Source organism: Schistocerca americana, chromosome X, assembly GCF_021461395.2.
Source record: "Schistocerca americana isolate TAMUIC-IGC-003095 chromosome X, iqSchAmer2.1, whole genome shotgun sequence".
Taxonomy (NCBI): domain Eukaryota; kingdom Metazoa; phylum Arthropoda; class Insecta; order Orthoptera; family Acrididae; genus Schistocerca; species Schistocerca americana.
Window position 1 is genome coordinate 949026325 of NC_060130.1, and position 22311 is coordinate 949048635.

Here is a 22311-nt window from a genome sequence, read left to right on the forward strand (position 1 = left end):
TTTGCTGGAAGCCCTTACACATCCTCCATACAGTCACAATCCCTCCCCCCCCCCCCCCCCCCCCCCCCAGTGACTTCCATATTTTTTGAGCCCTGAAGATAGACATTCATAGCTGTCGATTTGCTTCGGATGAAAAGGTGCATGCCTAAGTACAATCATTGTTTATTAGGTAACCATGAACATTTTTCCATGAATTCACTGGCTGTTTTGTCTCGCAGTGCGATAAATGTATTGGCAGTTATGGTGATTACTTTTGAAATACTAAACAGTTTACTTACTTTTTCCATCTGTCTCCTTTTAAATTGACCCCCCATTATAGGTAGTACATAAAAATTATAAATTCGTACTTTTAATATGTCTTCTTATTAATAAACATAGTTTTCTAATAGTTTTGACTTATGTTCTGTAATAAATCATGCTCAGACGTGGGAAATGTCCTTCAGAGAGAGAGAGAGAGAGAGAGAGAGAGAGAGAGAGAGAGAGAGAGAGAGAGAGAGAGAATGTGTGTGTGTGTGTGTGTGTGTGTGTGTGTGTGTGTTTGTACTCTAGCTCATCAAAGGATTTCTTTCAAAAGCTACCAAGTTTCATTCTCTTTTGTGTGTGCCTGTTGACAACTCAATGCTTAGGTTGTTTGATGAGTGATACTCTTTATGCTTACATAAATATATATATTTACAACACTAGAACATCAAACTTTAAGTGAATCTTAACTGCTGTAATTTTGTTTCTGCCTATTCTTTTCAAAATTTCCCATGGTACTATGTCATTTTTGAATTTTTTATCATCAGTAATTTGAAACTGTCCTATTTCATACAGCACATAATTAGTTTTTGAGTTTTGATTTCTGATTTATTCTGTATAATTATTTCATTACATAGAGTCCATACAAGTAAAATATGTTGCATGTATCTGAAAATTGCTGAGATATTGAATAAAATACCATTTGGACAAACAAACATTATATATAAGTTCTTGTTTTGTAAATTGCTGTCACATTTTGTTGATATATCTAAAATTGAATAATTGATTATTTACTGGTTACATTGAATTGACAGGACATGGAAGAGACATTCCAGAATGTGAAGTTTGAGGACATTATTGATCAGATAGGTGGCAATGGAAAGTTTCAACAACAACATAACATAATTTTCATATGTTTATCTAGCATTTTTATGGCAATGGTAATCTACAGCAAAATGTTAGCTATTACAATTCCTGATCACTGGTGTTATGTACCAGGAAGAGAGGAGGCAAATGTAAGCACAGACATCTGGAAGAACATGACAATTCCTAGGCAAGTAAATAAAAACTTTGATTGTTAAAATGTAGTAGTTTTCAAAAGTATGTTAAAGTTTTGCATCATGATGAAAAATTGCCAAGAATCATTATTTTATTAATAATTAAATAATTAAGGGAGTGGTATTGACAACTAATGAAATTATTAAGTCACTGTATCATGAACAGGCACATGAGCAAGACTAGGAACATTGCTAGCTTTCAGAGGAACCCTTCTTCTGATCTATAGAGAACATGAAGTAAAAAGGTAATGCAGAAGACATAGAAAATTACCAGCCCATTTCCCCACTGTCAACATTCTCAAAAGTAATAGAATAAATTCAGAAAGACAATTTAATGAGTTAGCTGAATAAATACATTCTTTTATGTGAATCCCATTTTGGTTTCCAGAGTGGTAGAAGTACAGAATCAGCCATACTAGAATTCACAAAAGTGGTAGTTAATGCTCTTGACAAAGATGAGTGTGTCACAGGCATATTTTTAGATCTTTCTAAGGCTTTTGATACTGTTGATCACAGCTTCTTATTAAATAAGCAAGAAGCATTAGGAATAAGAGGAGTACCTAATAACTGGTTCTGATCATACGTAGCTGATAGGGTTACAAAGATTACATATAACAAACACAGCACATAAGTCTAAAGGTTAGTAAAACACATATCAGGGCCAAAATATATTAATATAGATAGATTTTTAGGATATAATTTTATGTTCAGTACTGTTCTTAATACACATCAATGACTTTCATTCTAGTCACACAAAACCTCCATCGTACAAACCATGTTTTTATCATTGGTATAAAAAAGCCTGAAATGTGAGACATACAAAAGTTTTAGACATACATATTCAGGAGTATTTGAAGTGGGAGATACATCTTAACACTCTAAATAAAAGACTGAGTACACTTATGCTTATAGAATTCTCACTCAAAACACAAGATGCGCATTGGTGGTGACAATGTACCACACCAAAGCCACTAACGATGTACTGCATAATTTTTTGTGGCATTCCACACTCAGTAAAACACATTTTTGTTTTGTCTCCTATTTGTTGTTATATAATTGATATCTTTCCTTTACAAATACTATTATTCTATGAACATTAGATGAATTTTATTGTTCTTTTTATTGGTATTTTCAAATTTTTGTGCATTTTGTGCATCAATCATGTAATAAATACTGATGACGAGTGACTTATTGCATGAACTTAGATACTACTGGTTGTGACATCCTGTTCTGTTTATGAGTGAAAAATCAATACTTTCTGTTTTGACTGTTGTCAGGTATCCAGTCAAAAAAATTAAAATAAAACAAAAGATTTTTCTAATATAGCACTGTTTCTGTTCTATAAAAGACTTTCTGAATACGTAAAACAAATGTTACTTAAAATTTAGTTGTGTGAATAGATGCTTAACTTTTAATTTGCCTACTCTTTTTCTCGTACTATGTAGTACTGTAACTTTTTTGACTTGTGCTTCAACAGTAACTGATAAACTTATACTATAAGAATTTCTACCAACTTACTTTCACTCTTTTGCTTATGTTTAATATAACTGTATCTATATTTTGACTTGTCGAATATAAGTTGTCTATGATGAAACTGGACCAATAAAAATTAGTCAGTCTTTGTGGTCAACAGACTATTTTGATGGCTTTATGTACCATAGCAGGGGGTCTAAAATGACATATCATTTTGTTTTTAGGTAATTATTGCTTCATAAACCACGATGTTATATAAAATTTGTATCAGGACCATATCACATTCATTTGTGGGTTTTGCTATCTTGGTGCCATGTTTTTAAATTAATACAAACCATACATTTTTGACATTCTTTTAAAAAGTACTAAATATGCTGTTTTAGACTGTTGTCAGGGTAAAATGGCATAGGAGTAAGGAAAGTAAGAAATGCAGACAAACATTAGATATTTGATATATTTAATATATAAGTAGTTAAGAACAAATAAAAGATTATTCTTGAAATAATTCTATAGCAGTATCGGTTAAGGTTTCCCTGTTCAGTTGTACAAAAAGTGAAGACCGAAAGTCGAACTAAAAATATTAATATATGAGACAACAAAATTAGTTTCCTTTTTGAAAAAGTAATTATCACCAATCCTATCTATTTGCAGACATCACAAACAAAAAATTTTATTCTGTGGCTTACTCTAGCACAGTGCGTACTCACAAATTACACTACTGACACCTTTACCATTGTTCTATGGGTTTTGCATGTGAGTATAATTCCAGGCAGGTCAAACAGTGACAATCTTTGGAAACATCACTGTTGTCACCTAAAAGGTCTTTTTCATACAATATTTATTTTCCAAAACAGTTTCCTCTTTGCTTTTTTTCTTTGCAGTGCACTATTCTTTTTCGCATTTCTCATCACCTCTCTGTTGAAATTGTTTTACATAGAGGCTACTGGTGAGTACAGTAGGTATAAATTTTTTTTTTTTTTTTCTTTGGAGTGCATCTCCAAATGAGCTGGAAGGAATGGGGCTGATGTCCGTCACTGCTACGTGAGTGGGAGTCACATTCACTTCCACAGCTTCATTACCTCCCTTTCCTGTTCCAGTCGCGTATGGTGCGCGGGAAGAACGACTGTCTGAAAGCCTCCGTGCGCGCTCTAATCTTTCTAATTTTACATTCGTGATCTCCTCGGGAGGTATAAGTAGGGAGAAGCAATATATTCGATACCTCATCCAGAAACGCACCCTCTCGAAACCTGGCGAGCAAGCTACACCGCGATGCAGAGGGCCTCTCTTGCAGAGTCTGCCACTTGAGTTTGTTAAACATCTCTGTAACGCTATCACGGTTACCAAATAACCCTGTGACGAGACGCGCCGCTCTTCTTTGGATCTTCTCTATCTCCTCCGTCAACCCGATCTGGTACGGATCCCACACTGATGAGCAATACTCAAGTATAGGTCGAACGAGTGTTTTGTAAGCCACCTCCTTTGTTGATGGACTACATTTTCTAAGCACTCTCCCAATGAATCTCAACCTGGTACCCGCCTTACCAACAATTAATTTTATATGATCATTCCACTTCAAATCGTTCCGCACGCATACTCCCAGATACTTTACAGAAGTAACTGCTACCAGAGTTTGTTCCGCTATCATATAATCATACAATAAAGGATGCTTCTTTCTATGTATTCGCAATACATTACATTTGTCTATGTTAAGGGACAGTTGCCACTCCCTGCACCAAGTGCCTATCCGCTGCAGATCTTCCTGCATTTCGCTACAATTTTCTAATGCTGCAACTTCTCTGTACACTACAGCATCATCCGCGAAAAGCCGCATGGAACTTCCGACACTATCTACTAGGTCATTTATATATATTGTGAAAAGCAGTGGTCCCATAACACTCCCCTGAGGCACGCCCGAGGTTACTTTAATGTCTGTAGACGTCTCTCCATTGATAACAACATGCTGTGTTCTGTTTGCTAAAAACTCTTCAATCCAGCCACACAGCTGGTCTGATATTCCGTAGGCTCTTACTTTGTTTATCAGGCGACAGTGCGGAACTGTATCGAACGCCTTCCAGAAGTCAAGAAAAATAGCATCTACCTGGGAGCCTGTATCTAATATTTTCTGGGTCTCATGAACAAATAAAGCGAGTTGGGTATCACACGATCGCTGTTTCCAGAATCCATGTTGATTCCTACATAGTAGATTCTGGGTTTCCAAAAACGACATGATACTCAAGCAAAAACATGTTCTAAAATTCTACAACAGATCGACGTCAGAGATATAGAAGGGAGGCAAGTTCTTTCGCGTACTCTGTGTAGAATCGAATTGGTATCCCGTCAGGTCCCAGTGGACTTTCCTCTGTTGAGTGTTTCCAGTTGCTTTTCTATTCCTTGGACACTTATTTCGATGTCAGCCATTTTTTCGTTTGTGCGAGGATTTAAAGAAGGAACTGCAGTGTGGTCTTCCTCTGTGAAACAGCTTTGGAAAAAGGTGTTTAGTATTTCAGCTTTACGCGTGTCATCCTCTGTTTCAATGCCATCATCATCCCGGAGTGTCTGGATATGCTGTTTCGAGCCACTTACTGATTCAACGTAAGACCAGAACTTCCTTGGATTTTCTGTCAAGTCTGTACATAGAATTTTACTTTCGAATTCACTGAACGCTTCACGCATAGCCCTCCTTAAGCTAACTTTGACATCGTTTAGCTTCTGTTTGTCTGATAGGTTTTGGCTGCGTTTAAACTTGGAGTGAAGCTCTCTTTGCTTTCGCAGTAGTTTCCTAACTTTGTTGTTGTACCACGGTGGGTTTTTCCCGTCCCTCACAGTTTCTCGGCACGTACCTGTCTAAAACGCATTTTACGACTGCCTTGAACTTTTTCCATAAACACTCAACATTGTCAGTGTCGGAACAGAAATTTTCGTTTTGATCTGTTAGGTAGTCTGAAATCTGCCTTCTATTACTCTTGCTAAACAGATAAACCTTCCTCCCTTTTTTTATATTCCTAGTAACTTCCATATTCAGGGATGCTGCAACGGCCTTATGATCACTGATTCCCTGTTCTGCACATACGGAGTCGAAAAGTTCGGGTCTGTTTGTTATCAGTAGGTCCAAGATGTTATCTCCACGGGTCGGTTCTCTGTTTAATTGCTCGAGGTAATTTTCGGATAGTGCAGTCAGTATAATGTTACTCGATGCTCTGTCCCTACCACCCGTCCTAAACATCTGAGTGTCCCAGTCTATATCTGGTAAATTGAAATCTCCACCTAAGACTATAACATGCTGAGAAAATTTATGTGAAATGTATTCCAAATTTTCTCTCAGTTGTTCTGCCACTAATGCTGCTGAGTCGGGAGGTCGGTAAAAGGAGCCAATTATTAACCTAGCTCAGTTGTTGAGTGTAACCTCCACCCATAATAATTCACAGGAACTATCCACTTCTACTTCACTACAGGATAAACTACTACTAACAGCGACGAACACTCCACTACCGGTTGCATGCAATCTATCCTTTCTAAACACCGTCTGTACCTTTGTAAAAATTTCGGCAGAATTTATCTCTGGCTTCAGCCAGCTTTCTGTACCTATAACGATTCCAGCTTCGGTGCTTTCTATCAGTGCTTGAAGTTCCGGTACTTTACCAATGCAGCTTCGACAGTTGACAATTACAATACCGATTGCTGCTTGGTCCCCGCATGTCCTGACTTTGCCCCGCACCCATTGAGGCTGTTGCCCTTTCTGTACTTGCCCAAGGCCATCTAACCTAAAAAACCGCCCAGCCCACGCCACACAACCCCTGCTACCCGTGTAGCCGCTTGTTGCGTGTAGTGGACTCCTGACATATCCAGCGGAACCCGAAACCCCACCACCCTATGGCGCAAGTCGAGGAATCCCACACGATCGCAGAACCATCTCAGCCTCTGATTCAGGTCCTCCACTCGGCTCTGTACCAAAGGTCCGCAGTCAGTCCTGTCGATGATGCTGCAGATGGTGAGCTCTGCTTTCATCCCGCTACCGAGACTGGCAGTCTTCACCAAATCAGATAGCCGCCAGAAACCAGAGAGGATGTCCTCCGATCCATAGCGACACACATCATTGGTGCTGACATGAGCGACCACCTGCAGATGGGTGCACCCTGTACCCCTCATGGCATCTGGAAGGACCCTTTCCACATCTGGAATGACTCCCCCCGGTATGCACACGGAGTGCACATTGGTTTTCTTCCCCTCTCTTTCTGCCATTTCCCTAAGGGGCCCCATTACGCGCCTGACGTTGGAGCTCCCAACTACCAGTAAGCCCACCCTCTGCGACCGCCCAGATCTTGCAGACTGAGGGGCAACCTGTGGAACAGGACAAGCAGCCATGTCAAGGCGAAGATCAGTATCAGCCTGAGACAGAGCCTGAAACCGGTTCGTCAGACAAACTGGAGAGGCCTTACATTCAGCCCTCTGGAATGTCTTTCGCCCCCTGCCACACCTTGAGACGACCTCCCACTCTACCACAGGTGAGGGATCACCCTCAATGCGGGCAGTATCCCAGGCAACCACAGTCTTAGTCCGATCGGGGGATGCGTGGGACGAGCTGGCCGTCCCTGACAAACCCCCATCCGGACCCCCACAGTGATGCCCATTGGCAACAGCCTCAAGCTGTGTGACCGAAGCCAACACTGCCTGAAGCTGGGAGCGAAGGGATGCCAACTCGGCCTGCATCCGAACACAGCAGTTGCAGTCCCTATCCATGCTAAAAACTGTTGTGCAAAGAATGTCTGAACTAATCTACAGAGAGCAGAAACAAATCGACAAAATTTAAACGGTTATTAAAATACAAGATTGCCTAGTAAATGCAGTAATGCTGCTACTTGCGCGCTGCTGACACACTGCTCGGCAGCGAAAGGAGACTACGCGATTTTACACTATTTAGGTACTAAAACGCGATGCTACAACTCTCAAATACTATAATACGCCCAGAATTTATGAATTAAACAATGCAAGTACCAAAAACATGCAAAGAAATTAAGAATTAAACTATGTAACAAATGAGTGAGCTAGGAGTATATGACTTGCTGCTGCAGCTGCTTATCCAACGGCGCCAGGGAGCACATTATTTCTTCAAGAATTGAAAAGAATTTTTTTACAACAGGTTTGTTAAAACCTGCAGCCCTAGGTGCAGATGTTGCCTCAGGTTTACGTCGGCTAATGTCTAGATTTCACTTTAAGAAGCAAGCAACCCAGTCCCACCCAGCCATATTTTTGCTTGTTGAATCTGTGCTCAATACAGATTTTCTCACTTATTTGAATGCAAGTTGTCTCACCTCCTTCATAGTTGTGAGGTAATGGGCGAGTTGTGGTGCCCTGAAAATATTCTATGTTCGGAGTTGGCGTGGCTGCATGGGCGGCTCGGCAAGCTGGGGCTCGTCATCAACTGCGTGGTGCCGAAAAGTAGCCGGAGCAAGGGGGGTAGCTCCAGGACATGGCCCAGGCTGACCGTGTGGTTGGGAATTCCATGTTGACACTGTGTCGAGGAAGGTGCTTTGTGTCTATGAAGGAGATTTGTATGCCAGTAGTGCCAAAGCTGGTGAACTTTGTGAAACAATAATGGCAGACATTTCACAGTTCATGTAAAAATTAATAGTAGCCAGAGGAAACATCATACCTCAAAAAGAAACATGTACATTACCATTATTTGCACAACGATTCTGATGGTGTAATCAGATTTTCAATATCTTTATTAGTTTAAAGTTTAGTATCTGACGTAGAATTTCCAAAATCTAAATGGTTCATTCAATTTTGTCAATCAACAAGTCTTTAGGAAGCTATTAGTGTAAACCTAAATTGGTATGAATTACAGGCATGTAACATGAATAGTACATGAGTTATTGGAGGTCAAAGTGGCCAATTACTATTGATCGTGTCGGGCCATAAGTACTCCAAAATTACACAAGAAAATGAGAGCAGCATGCTTATAAATATATATTTATTCGTCTACGTCTTTGTTTATATCTAATATATACTATTCATCAAGAAATTGGTCATATATTTACTGTGTTTTAGAAAGAACATTAACATTAAGCTTTATGTCTGAAAATGTCAGTGCTGCAGATAATGATCTGATAAGTTATTCAGCTCACTTTTCCAGCATCTTAGGGATATGGGTTTCCTAGCACCTCAAAAGGTAAACATTGGAAGGCCTCACTCACATCTGAGATGGATTAGCATTTGGACAAAAATCGTGGAACAAGTGTAAAAGAATAAGCAGCAACAGAAGGAATGAGTCATCCTCTTGTCTGACAAGGCTAGGTTCACAAGAGATGCTGTTAGAAACTTTCATAATTAATGCGTGTGGGCGACTAAAAATCACCACACATTTGCAGAAAAGGGGCATCAGAACCATTTCTCAGTTACCATATGGGTAGGAATTCTTGGTGAGATGTTAATAGGGCTGTTCATGCTAGTGCAAAGATTAAATGGGGCTCATTATCAGGATTTTCTCATGAATGTTTTGCCTACCATGCTGTAGAATATGCTGTGTAAGCTATGACTGTAGATGTGATACATAGACAGTGGTGCACCAGTACATTTTGGTAACAATATGTGTGTAACTCTGATGTTGCAAATTTAAGACAACTGGATTGATAGGGCGGGCTCCACAGCATGGTCTCCTTTTTCACAAGGCCTGAGTCAACTATACTTTTGGTTATGGAGAAACTAGAAGGAATTGGTCAGTACCATTCACGATAATGATGTGCAGACACTGCAGGATCACAAATTCTATGCATGCCAGCATGTAAAACAACAGCAAGGCCAACTTGAAAAGCTGCATGATTCCTTATACTGAGGAGCATAAGGTTGCATTACAAGAGATGAACACCAAATTGATAATCTCCTCTGAAAAAGTCTTCAGATCTCAAAAAGTATCACTCCCAGACATGTGTTTATTGCACTCAATTTTCTTGTTTCAATGAGTGCTACAGCCTCTTAAAATATGTCACACTTTTCTGATCATCCTCTGTATCCTCTTCCTCCTGCTATTTATTCCAGGCCTGCATAGCATGGACAGTGGAAGCACAGGATTGACAGCAAGAGGGAGGGGATATATAATATGATTCACAGAAGACACTAAGTCATCAGGACCACCTGAGGATGCCAACAAGTCAGGATGCTGAAATATTACCCTTTCTGTAGAATAATACTTGGTTCAGTACCTGAGAATATTCATAAACCAGCAGAATCTAAAATAACACAATATTTACATTTTTAATGATGCATTATAAGCTATTCATTCTGCATCTTTTATAGAATAAACTTATTTCATGGCATAACTTGTTTAAATATTCTTGTTGTCATTAAGGAATGGAGAGACCTACAGTAAATGCCTCATGTACAACGATTCAGATGAAAATAATGAGACAATTCCATGCATTTATGGCTGGGAATATGATGACACTTGGTTCTCCCTCACTGCTGCATCACAAGAAAACTGGGTGTGTGACAAAGCAATATATGCTCATACATCACTTTCACTGACCCTCTTGTTCTCAACAGTTATTGGAATAGCATTCTTCTATATTGGAGATAGGTTAGTAAACTGGGGTATTTCCTCACTACTAGCCTTAGTTCACATATTAAGAAAATAACTGAACAGATTTTCCAGCTTCATAAGTAATGATGATTATGTGGATTGCTCACAATGTGATGTGAACAACATTAGCACTGGTAAGTTTTGTCTTATCATGTAATGATACAAATAATCAGCAAATATAATCACACAATGCTCTGACACTTTTAATGAAGACTAACAACAGACTACAGCAAAAGATACTTGCTTACAATGGTGTTCATTTGAATTTCATATCTATTACTTGTTTCTGTGCATGTTTATAAGTGTATGGCTCTCTGTGGTAACAAAGTTTCAGCAACAGCTGCCAGAGAACTTTATTAACAACTCACAATTCACGCTACTTATTTATTTACTGTTTGCCATAGTAACCATTCAAGTACATCATTTTTACATATGAAATAGGACAAATCAGAAGCAATACAATTAATTTACAATTACGGTAGTTAATATATTAACCTAAAAGTTTTTAACACGCATCAAAGTAAAAAGTGGAATAATACATAATGATAATATAACAAACTATATTTTGGAACTCGTATTTATTTATTTATTTATTATTATGTTCCGGAAATTCAGGGGTGTAGCAGAGACAGTGGTGAAGCAACAATTCTTGATACTCCAAAAATTCAGAGACATAGTAGAAGCAGTGAGCAAGCAACATTTTTTTCAAATTTACTTTAACTATATTGAATGTCAGTATGTGTTTTGAATAAGGATGAATGTGATTATATGAGAACTCCAATGCAATTCTGTGTAAATTTTTACTTCTATTTTTTTGAAAATTATTGAAAACCCCAGAAAAAATAATTCTGTACACCAGGCTTTACTATTAGCAGCTGCAACATCTATGAGTGCATGACTGATTTTAGCACCAAATGGATTCTCACAGAATCATTTGCAGAATAATTATTAATTGCTTACATTGTTGAATGTCTTTACGTCAATACACTGTGCACAGCTGAGGCTGCTTCCCATAAACATTGTCATTGCATTCAAAATGTTAAATTTTAATTACGATTTGTGTAGTTAAGGGATAACAGATGTAGTCTCACCACTCCCCTCTCCCTCCTGAACTATGGATTTTGATAACGTGAGGTGACTTTCCTGTTAGAATGATAAAGACTGTTATACTGTAGGTATATGCTGTTGGGGTATCTGTGAAGAGATGAGACTAACCTGTGATTCATGAAAAAGGAGCAACAGCCTGTGCAGTAATTACAGGGGAGACAGTGTGGATGACTGACTGATCTGGCCATGTAACATTAGTCAATGTGGCCTTGTTCTGCTGGTACTTTGTATGGCTAAAAGCTAGGGAAAGGTACAGCTACACTACTGGCCACTAAAATTGCTACACCAAGAAGAAATGCAGATGATAAATGGGTATTCATTGGACAAATATATTATACTAGAACTGACATTTGATTACATTTTCACGCAATTTGGGTGCATAGATCCTGAGAAATCAGTACCCAGAACCACCACCTCTGGCCGTAATAACGGCCTTGATACACCTGGGCATTGAGTCAAACAGAGCTTGGCTGGTGTGTACAGGTACAGCTGCCCATGCAGCTTCAACATGATACCACAGTTCATCAAGAGTAGTGACTGGCATATTGTGACTAGACAGTAGCTCAGCCACCATTGACTAGAAGTTTTCAATTAGTGAGAGATCTGGAGAATGTGCTGGCCAGGGCAGCAGCTGAACATTTTCTGTACCCAGAAAGGCCTGTACAGGACCTGCAACATGGAGTCGTGCATTATCCTGCTGAAATGTAGGTTTTGCAGGGATCGAATGAAGTGTAGAGCCACGGGTCGTAACACATCTGAAATGTAACGTCCACTGTTCAAAGTGCCGTCAATGCGAACAAGAGGTGACAGAGACGTGTAACCCATGGCACCCCATACCATCACGCCGGGTGATACGCCAGTATGGCAATGACAAATACACGCTTACAATATGTGTTCACCGTGATGTCGCCAAACACAGATGAGACCATCATGATGCTGTAAACAGAACCTGGATTCATCCGAAAAAAATGACGTTTTGCCATTCATGCTCCCAGGTTCATCGTTGAGAACACCATCACAGGTGCTCCTGTCTGTGATGCAGCATCAAGGGTAACGGCAGCCGTGGTCTCCAAGCTGATAGTCCATGCTGCTGCAAACATTGTTGAACTGTTCGTGCAGATGGTTGTTGTCTTGCAAACGTCCCCATCTGTCGACTCAGGGATCGAGACGTGGCTGCACAATCCGTTACAGCCATGCAGATGAGATGTCTGTCATCTCGACTGCTAGTGATACGAGGCTGTTAGGATCCAGCACAGCATTCCGTATTACCCTCCTGAACCCACCGATTCCATGTTCTGCTAACAGTCATTGGATGTCGACGAACGCGAGCAGCAATATCGCGATACGATAAACCGCAATTGTGATAGGCTAAAATCCAATCTTTATCGAAGTCAGAAATGTGACGGTACACATTTCTCCTCCTTACACGAGGCATCACAACAACGTTTCACTAGGCATTGCTGGTCAACTGCTCTTTGTGTATGAGAAATTGGTTAGAAACTTTCCTCATGTCAGCTCGTTGTAGGTGTTGCCACTGGTGCCAACCTTGTGTGAATGCTCTGGAAAGCTAATCATTTGCATATCATGGCATCTTCTTCCTGTCAGTTAAATTTTGCGTCTGTAACACATCATCTTCATGGTGTAGCAATTTTAATGGCCAGTAGTGTATTATTGGTTCTGAGGGCAAGCAGCTCTTCTGTGTGGTTAAATGATTATGGCATCCTCTTGGGTAAAATTTTCTGGAAGTAAAACAGTGCTCCATTTGTACCTCCAGGTGAAGAATACTCAGGAGAATGCTGTCAACTGGAAAAACAAACTGGCATTCTACAGGCCAGAATGTGGAATGTCAATACCTTAATTGGGTAGGTAGGCCAAAGAATTTGTAAAGGGAAATGGGTAGGCTGAAGTTAGATACTGTGGAAATCAGTGAAGTATTGTGGCAGGCAGAACAGAACTTCAGGTTAGGTGAGTGCAGGATTACCAAAAAGTACAAAGCCAAAGAGGGGTAAGGCAGGAATAGGTATAACAGGAATGAAAGTAAACTTCTATGAACAGCATAGTAAACATATTATCATAGCCAAGATAGACACACAGCCAACATCCACCACAATACTACATGTTTATATGCCAACTAGCTTGACAGATGAGGAGATTGAAAGAATGCATGATGACAAAAAGAAATTATTCAAATACTTAAGGGAGATGATAATATATTTGTGATTAGGGACCAAAATCTGATAGTCGGGAAAGATAGATGAATAAAAATAGCAGCACAACATGGACTTGGGGGGAAAACACTGGAAGGTTCCAGACTGAATATACAATGGTAAGACAGAGACTTTGAAATGAGGTTTTAAACTGTAAGATATTTTCTGGGACAGATACAGATTCTGACCATAATTTATTGGTTATGAATTGTAGGTTAAAAGTAAATAAGTGTTTAATAAGCAAGTAAATTAAAGATATAGGACCTGGGTAAATTGAAAGAAACAGAGGTTGTGGGGCATTTCGGAGGAAACATTAGACAATGACTGACTGAAACAGGAGAAAGAAATACAGTGAAAGATGAATGACTTATTCTGACAGATGAGGTAGTGGAAGTACAAAGGATCAACTATATAAGAAAAGTCCTAGTAGAAATCCTTGGATGACACAAGAGACATTGTATTTAATTGGCAAGAGGAGAAAATATAAAAGTGCAGCAAATGAAGGTAGTGAAAGGGTATACATATGTCTAAAAATTGAGATTGTCAGAAAGTTCAAAACGGTTAAGCAGAAATGGCTTGAGGACAACTGAAAGTCTGTGGAAGCATGTGTAACTAGGAGGAAGATAGATGCCACCTATAGGAAAATTAGATACCTCTGAGGAAAAGAGAAGCAACTCTATGATTATCAAGAGCTCAGGTGGCAAGCCATTGCCAAGCAAAGAAAGGAAAACTGGAAGATGGAAGGAAAATGAAGGAGGGATGGATGTATATGCCATGCAGGATTAGCCGAGCGGTCTAAGGGGCTGCAGTCATGAACTGTTCGGCTGGTCCTGGCGGAGGTTCGAGTCCTCCCTCGGGCATAGGTGTGTGTGTTTGTCCTTTAGATAATTTAGGTTAAGTAGTGTGTAAGCTTAGGGACTGATGACCTTAGCAGTTAAGTCCCATAATATTTCACACACATTTGAGCATTTTTGAAGGGATGATGAGGGAAATGAACCTGACACTACTATTATATAAAGGTAACTGGAAGAAGAGGGAGGGGTGATATGATGCTGCAAGAAGCATTTGATAGAGGACTGAAAGGCATAAGTCAACACAAGACCCTTGGATTTGAATACATTCTTTGAAAGTTGTTGTGATCCTTGAGAGAGCCAGCTATGGTAAAACTATTCCACCCAGTGTGCAAGATATGTGAGACAGGAAAAATACTTTCAGACTCAAGAAGAATGTAGTAACCCAAATTCCAAAAATGGCAGATGGTGACAGTTGTGAAGATTACCAAATATTGGTTTAATAAGTCACTCTTGCAAAATATTGACAAGAATTATTTACAGAATAATGGAAAAACCACTGGCAGACATACTTATATGACATTTTTAGATCTGAAGAAAGCCTTTAACAATGTAGACAGGATTACACCTATTGAAGTGCTGAACGTAGCAGGGGTACTTGCAGGGAGTGAAAAGTTCTTTACAACTTGTATTCATTTATTTATTTACATGTTTAGTTCCATAGGACCAAATTGAGGAGCAAATCTCCAAGGTCATGGAACGTGTCAGTATATGAAATTACAACATAGAAGTAATAACAGATAAAAATAAAATGTTTATGAATCCAAAAAAAGTCAAGTCATAAGTTAAAATAAACACAATCAACAAAACATGAATCAGCTTAATTTTTCAAGGAACTCTTCAATAGAATAGAAAGGAGTGACCCATGAGGAAACTCTTCAGTTTTGATTTGAAAGAGTGTGGATTCCTGCTAAGGTTTTTGAAATCTAGTGGTAACTTATTGAAAGTGGATACAGCACTATACTGCACACCTTCCTGCACAAGAGATAAGGAAGTCCGATCCAAATGCAGGTTGGATTTTTGCTGAGTATTAACTGAGTGAAAGCTGCCTGTTCTTGGGAATAAACTAATATTGCTAACGAGAAATGACAGTAAGGAAAATATATATTGAGAGGCCAATGTCAAAATACCCAGACTCATGAACAGGGGTCAACAAGAGGTTCATGAACTTACACCACTTATTGCCTGAACTGCCCATTGTTGAGCCAAAAATATCCTTTTTGAATTGGAAGAGTCACCCCAAAATAAAATATCATACAACATAATCAAATGAAAATAAGTAAAGTAGACTAATCTTTGTGTTGATCACTCACTTCAGATACCATTTGAATAGTAAAAATGACAGCATTAAGTCTTTGAACAAGATCCTGAATGTGGGCTTTCCATGACAGTTTACTATAAATCTGAACACCTAGAATTTGAACTGTTTAGTTTCACTAATCATATGCCCATTCTGTGAAATTAAAACGTCAGGTTTTGTTGAATTGAGTGTTAGAAACTGTAAAAACCGAGTCTACTGTGATTTAGCGTTAGTTTATTTTCTACAAGTCATGAGCCTATGTCATGAACTGCACTATTTGAAACAGAGCCAATGTTGCATACAACATCCTTTACTATCAAGCTAGTGTCATCAGCAAACAGAAATATTTTAGTTACGTGTAAGACTAGAGGGCATATCATTTATATAAACAAGAAACAGGAATGGCCCCAACACTGATCCCTGAGGCACCCCCCACTTGACTGTACCCCACATCAAAGCCACTCTCAACACTGTGAATAATGACCTTTTGCGGTCTGTTGCTAAAGTAAGAGTTGAACCAACTGTGAGCCACTCCCCCTGTTCCACAATGGTCCAACTTCTGGAGCAATATTTTGTGATCAACACAACCAAACACCTTAGTTAAATTTAAAAAAAGATATGGCTAGCATTTGAAACTTTTTGTTTAACACATCCGGTACCTCACAGAGAAAAGAAAATATAGCATTTTCTGTTGTTAAACAACTTCTAAAGCTGAACTGTACATTTGATAGCAAATCATGTGATAAAAAATGATCAATTATCCTTACACACACGGCCTTTTCAATAACTTTAAAAACACTGATGGCATAGAAATAGGTCTAAAATTGTCTGCACTGTCTTTTTCTCCCTTTTTATAAAGCAGCTTAACTACTGAGTACTTTAATCTATCAGGAAACTGACCATTCCTAAAGGAAAAATTACAAATATGGCTAAATACAGAGCTAACATGTGCAGCACAGTACTTTAATATTCTGCTAGGAACTCGATCACATCCATGAGAGTCCTTAGTCTTCAGTGATGTAATTATCGACTCAATCTCCCCTTGTCTGTATCACAGAGGAGTATCTGAGACCTCACACTCGGAATGGCATTTTCCAAGAGAGTTATATGATTCCCTGTAGAAACTAAATTTTTATTTAATTCACCAGCATTGCTCAGAAAATGATTGTTAAATACTGTACATATATCTGATTTATCAGTAACAGAAATATTTTTACTACAAACTGACTTAATATTGTCAAACATGTGCTGCTGACCAGACACCTCCTTCGCAACTGACCATATGGTTTTAATTTTATCCTGTAAATTAGCTATTCTGTTTGCACACCACATACTCTTTGCCTTCTTAATAACATTTTTAAGCAACTTACAGTACTCTTTGTAATGGGCTACTGTAGCTTGATTGTGACTACTTCTAACATTCTGGTATAATTCCCGCTTTGACTACATGATATCCTTATCCCACTAGCCAGCAACTCAGGCTGCCTTTTACTGCTGGTACCCCATTAAGTTTGTTCTAATAGAAAGCAACTCTCAAAGAGTAAGAGAAATGTGTTAAGGTAAGCATTATGTTTGTCATCCTGCCACTCTTGTTCCTTGATAAGGTTTAAAAAACTGTCTATTGCTGTTGGATTAACTTTCCTACATAGTTTGTAATTATATCTGACATTTGTTTGGGTACAAAAGCCTTTTAGTGTTAAAATTTGTGCATAATGGTCTGTAAGGCCATTCACCCTTTTACTAACAAATGCCTGTCTAATAATGAAGAGTGAATAAAAATATCATCTATGGCTGTGGCTGTGCTACTGTTCCCCTGCACCTTATTTGGGAAAAACACAGTCTGCATCAGATCATACGAATTTAGGAGTTCTACCAACATTCTCTCTCTCTCTCTCTCTCTCTCTCTCTCTCTCTCTCTCTCTCTCTCTCTCTCTCTCTCTCTCTCTCTTTTTCACCATCATATACAAAATTTATATTGAAGTGACCACATATAATTGATATATTATGTATTCTGGTACTTCCTATAAACTGAATCAAGAGCCCTCTCTAGCTCGATCAGAAATGCTCTGAAGTCAGAGTTAGGGGACCTACAAACAACAAAAGTTAGAAGTTTAGTTTCACTAAATTCAACTACTCCTGCACAACATTCAAATACAGTATCTGTTCAGTGCAGTGCCGTGACATGTCTATGGACTCAAATGCAATACTGTTTTTTATGTACATGGCCACACCCCAACCCCCCAAGAAACTGCTTGAAAAACAGCCAGCTAATCTGCATCCTGGTAAAGGAAGCCTCTGAATATTCAAATTATTTAAGTGGTGCTCTGATATACCAATAATTTTAGAGCCAACATCTGTAAGCAGTTCACTAACTTTACCTCTAATACCTCTCATGTTTTGATGAAATATGCTAATTCCTTCTCTACCTGGATACCTGACCTCCTCTGAAGGTGATCCCTTAGTTAGAGGGACTTCCTTTAAGCAAGTATACCTATCATCAGACTAAAAAAGATTCTGCTATAACACCAACTACTACAGGAATTTTCCCACCACCACCACCACCACCACCACCACCACCACCACCTACTACACTGTCACCTACAAGCACTACACGCCGGAAGCGGCTACAAGGGTAGCGGAGTATGTGTGGAGTGCACATGGGTTTTTTTAGGTTAGATAATTCCCTCCCTAGGCCCGACAAGACGCCTCCTGAGACGCGGCAAGGTAGGAGTAGGCAAAATGCAACAGGGAATAACAATATTAATGTGCTAATAGTAAACTGCAGGAACATATTAGACCTTCTGGTGACAAACAGACCCGAACTATTTGAAACAGTTAATGCAGAACAGGAATCAGCAATCATAAAGCGGTTACGGCATCGATGACTTCAGCCGTAAATAGAAATATTAGAACAGGTAGGAAGATTTTTCTGTTTAGCAAAAGTGACAAAAAGCAAATTACAGAGTACCTGATGGCTCAACACAAAAGTTTTGTCTCAAGTACAGATAGTGTCGAGGATCAGTGGACAAAGTTCAAAACCATCGTACAATATGCGTTAGATGAGTATGTGCCAAGCAAGATCGTAAGAGATGGAAAAGAGCCACCGTGGTACAACAACCAAGTTAGAAAACTGCTGTGGAAGCAAAGGGAACTTCACAGCAAACATAAACATAGCCAAAGCCTTGCAGACAAAAAAAAAATTACGCGAAGCGAAATGTAGTGTGAGGAGGGCTATGCGAGAGGCGTTCAATGAATTAGAAAGAAAAGTTCTATGTACTGACTTGGCAGAAAATCCTAAGAAATTTTGGTCTTATGTCAAAGCGGTAGGTGGATCAAAAGAAAATGTCCAGACACTCTGTGACCAAAATGGTACTGAAACAGAGGATGACAGACTAAAGGCCGAAATACTAAATGTCTTTTTCCAAAGCTGTTTCACAGAGGAAGACTGCGCTGTAGTTCCTTCTCTAGATTGTCGCACAGATGACAAAATGGTAGATATCGAAATAGACGACAGAGGGATAGAGAAACAATTAAAATCGCTCAAAAGAGGAAAGGCCTCTGGACCTGATGGGATACCAGTTCAATTCTACACAGAGTACGCGAACGAACTTGCCCCCCTTCTTACAGTGGCGTACCGTAGGTCTCTAGAAGAGCGTAGCGTTCCAAAGGATTGGAAAAGGGCACAGGTCATCCCCGTTTTCAAGAAGGGACGTTGAACAGATGTGCAGAACTATAGAGCTATATCTCTAACGTCGATCAGTTGTAGAATTTTGGAAGACTTATTATATTAGAGTATAATGACTTTTCTGGAGACTAGAAATCTACTCTGTAGGAATCAGCATGGGTTTCAAAAAAGACGGTCGTGTGAAACCCAGCTCGCGCTATTCGTCCATGAGACTCAGAGGGCCATAGACACGGGTTCACAGGTAGATACCGTGTTTCTTGACTTCCGCAAGGTGTTCGATACAGTTCCCCACAGTCGTTTAATGAACAAAGAGCATATGGACTGCCAGACCAATTGTGTGATTGGATTGAGGAGTTCCTAGATAACAGAACACAGCATGTTATTCTCAATGGAGAGAAGTCTTCCGAAGTAAGAGTGATTTCAGGTGTGCCGCAGGGGAGTGTTGTGGGACTGTTGCTATTCACAATATACATAAATGACTTGGTGGATGACATCGGAAGTTGACTGAGACTTTTTGCGGATGATGCTGTGGTGTATCGAGAGGTTGTAACAATGGAAAATTGTACTGAAACGCAGGAGGATCTGCAGCGAATTGACGCATGGTGCAGGGAATGGCAATTGAATCTCAATGTAGAAAAGTGTAATGTGCTGCGAATACATAGAGAGAGAGATCCCTTATCATTTAGCTACAAAATAGCAGGTCAGCAACTGGAAGCAGTTAATTCCATAAATTATCTGGGAGTACGCATTAGGAGTGATTTAAAATGTAATGATCATATAAAGTTGATCATCGGTAAAGCAGATGCCAGACTGAGATTCATTGGAAGAATCCTAAGGAAGTGCAATCCAAAAACAAAGGAAGTAGGTTACAGTACACTTGTTCGCCCACTGCTTGAATACTGCTCAGCAGTGTGGGATCCGTACCAGATAGGGTTGATAGAAGAGATAGAGAAGATCCAACGGAGAGCAGCGCGCTTCGTTACAGGATCATTTAGTAATCGCAAAAGCGTTACGGAGATGATAGATAAACTCCAGTGGAAGACTCTGCAGGAGAGATGCTCAGTAGCTTGGTATGGGCTTTTGTTAAAGTTTCGAGAACAGTATATTTCTCCCTCCTACGTATATCTTGCGAAGAGACCATGAGGATAAAATCAGAGAGATTAGAGCCCACACAGATGCATACCGACAATCCTTATTTCCACGAACAATACGAGACTGGAATAGAAGGGAGAACCGATAGAGGTACTCAGGGTACCCTCCGCCACACACCGTCAGGTGGCTTGCGGAGTATGGATATAGATGTAGATGTAGAGAAGCTTTGCCAGCCTCCCCTTCCCATACCTATTGAGGTGCAGGCCATACCTAGTGAAACCAGATCTACTGATAGACTCAAATGGCACCACTGAAAAGTGACCCACAGCCTCTGCCATCAGTGCCCCTTCCAGCCCCATGTTAATGTGCCTAACAGCCACATTAAGATGAGGCTGATCATGGCACTGAAACAGTTGCATGAAATGCATGTTAGTGCCACCAGTTGGAGTGGCTGTCTTTACCAGGTAAGCACCTACATTACATTCCCTGTCCCTATCAAGACTGTTCCCTGTTCCACCTACTATCACTACCTAATCCTTCTTCGTAAAATTCCTACATAACTCCCCCATGTTGTCAGTCACGTGAGCCAACCCTGCACTAGGCTTCACAATGCTGGTGACCTGGTACTCACTCCCCAACACTTTCTGCAACTGCTGGCCCACACCTCTACCATGTGAACTACCTAGAAGCAGAACTTTCTATTTTCTGTTAGACTTTGCAACTGACCTAGGCCTCGTAACTGCTGAGGACTGCTGCATGTTTCCTACACTTACAGCCATAAGAGGCTCCTCTCTACTCAACTCTGACAGTTGGTCAAATATATTGCATATACACAAAGTATACCAATCTCCTCCTCCTAGCTGCCTTCTTGCCAACTGCCAGTTCCCATTCCCCACCACCATTCACCCTCCTCAACCTATCTAGTTCCTCCTTTGCACATTGGAATTGCACCTGACGGGCACAGATCTTACACTCGGCTCCTGCTCCGCTATCAACTTATTTCTACTACAGATTCTGCATTCCCAGGAGAAGATCTCGCTAGAAGACCCACTGTCTTTCCCACTGCATTCCCCCCAATGAAAAAACTTTAAACAAATCCCACACCATAACCCACACTTCTCACTCATGGTAAAATTTTACAGTTACTGAAAAAACTATATGTCTACATTACATAAGTTCATTTACACCAGTAGAACTATTTATAGAACTAACAATAGCGGTCTCAAAATTCTCTCTCTACTAAGAAAGCAACTATTTCTATTAATACTACTAAAGCACAACTAATACCTATACCAATAATACTTCACAAAATTATTAGCTAAAACCAAAAATTCAAGTGGCCACTGGAACACTCAATGAAGTTAAAACACTGAATGAAAATTTTACTGAAATATTTCACTAGAAACAATAAGAAACATCAGCTGAAAACTATAGCACAAAATTTACTAAACAATTTAAACACACAGAAAACTGCAGTTATAAAGAGCACGAGGATATGAAAGGGAAGCAATAGTTGAGAAATGAGTGAGAGGCAGAGTTGAAGTCTACTCCCAACATTATTTGGCCTGTGCATTGTGCTGTAGTAAATGAAACCAAAGAAAAATTTAATGAGGAAATTAAGGTTTAGGAAAAAGAAATAAAAATTTTAAGGTCTACGAATGGCAATATAATTCTGTCAGAAACAGCAAAGGACTCATGAGAACAGCTGAATGGAATGGATAG

General features: G+C 39.5%; 1 protein-coding gene across 1 annotated transcript in view; it reads left to right on the forward strand.

Annotated features, from left to right (window-relative positions):
- LOC124556420 (solute carrier family 22 member 7-like) overlaps positions 1-22311 on the forward strand; it is a 167568-nt gene that overhangs the window by 8147 nt on the left and 137110 nt on the right. Inside the window, exons 2-3 of the mRNA XM_047130378.1 lie at positions 1056-1294; positions 10117-10344. Of these exons, the coding sequence (XP_046986334.1) occupies positions 1059-1294; positions 10117-10344 (464 nt within the window). The 5' untranslated portion in view covers positions 1056-1058. The remainder of the gene's footprint in view (positions 1-1055; positions 1295-10116; positions 10345-22311) is intronic.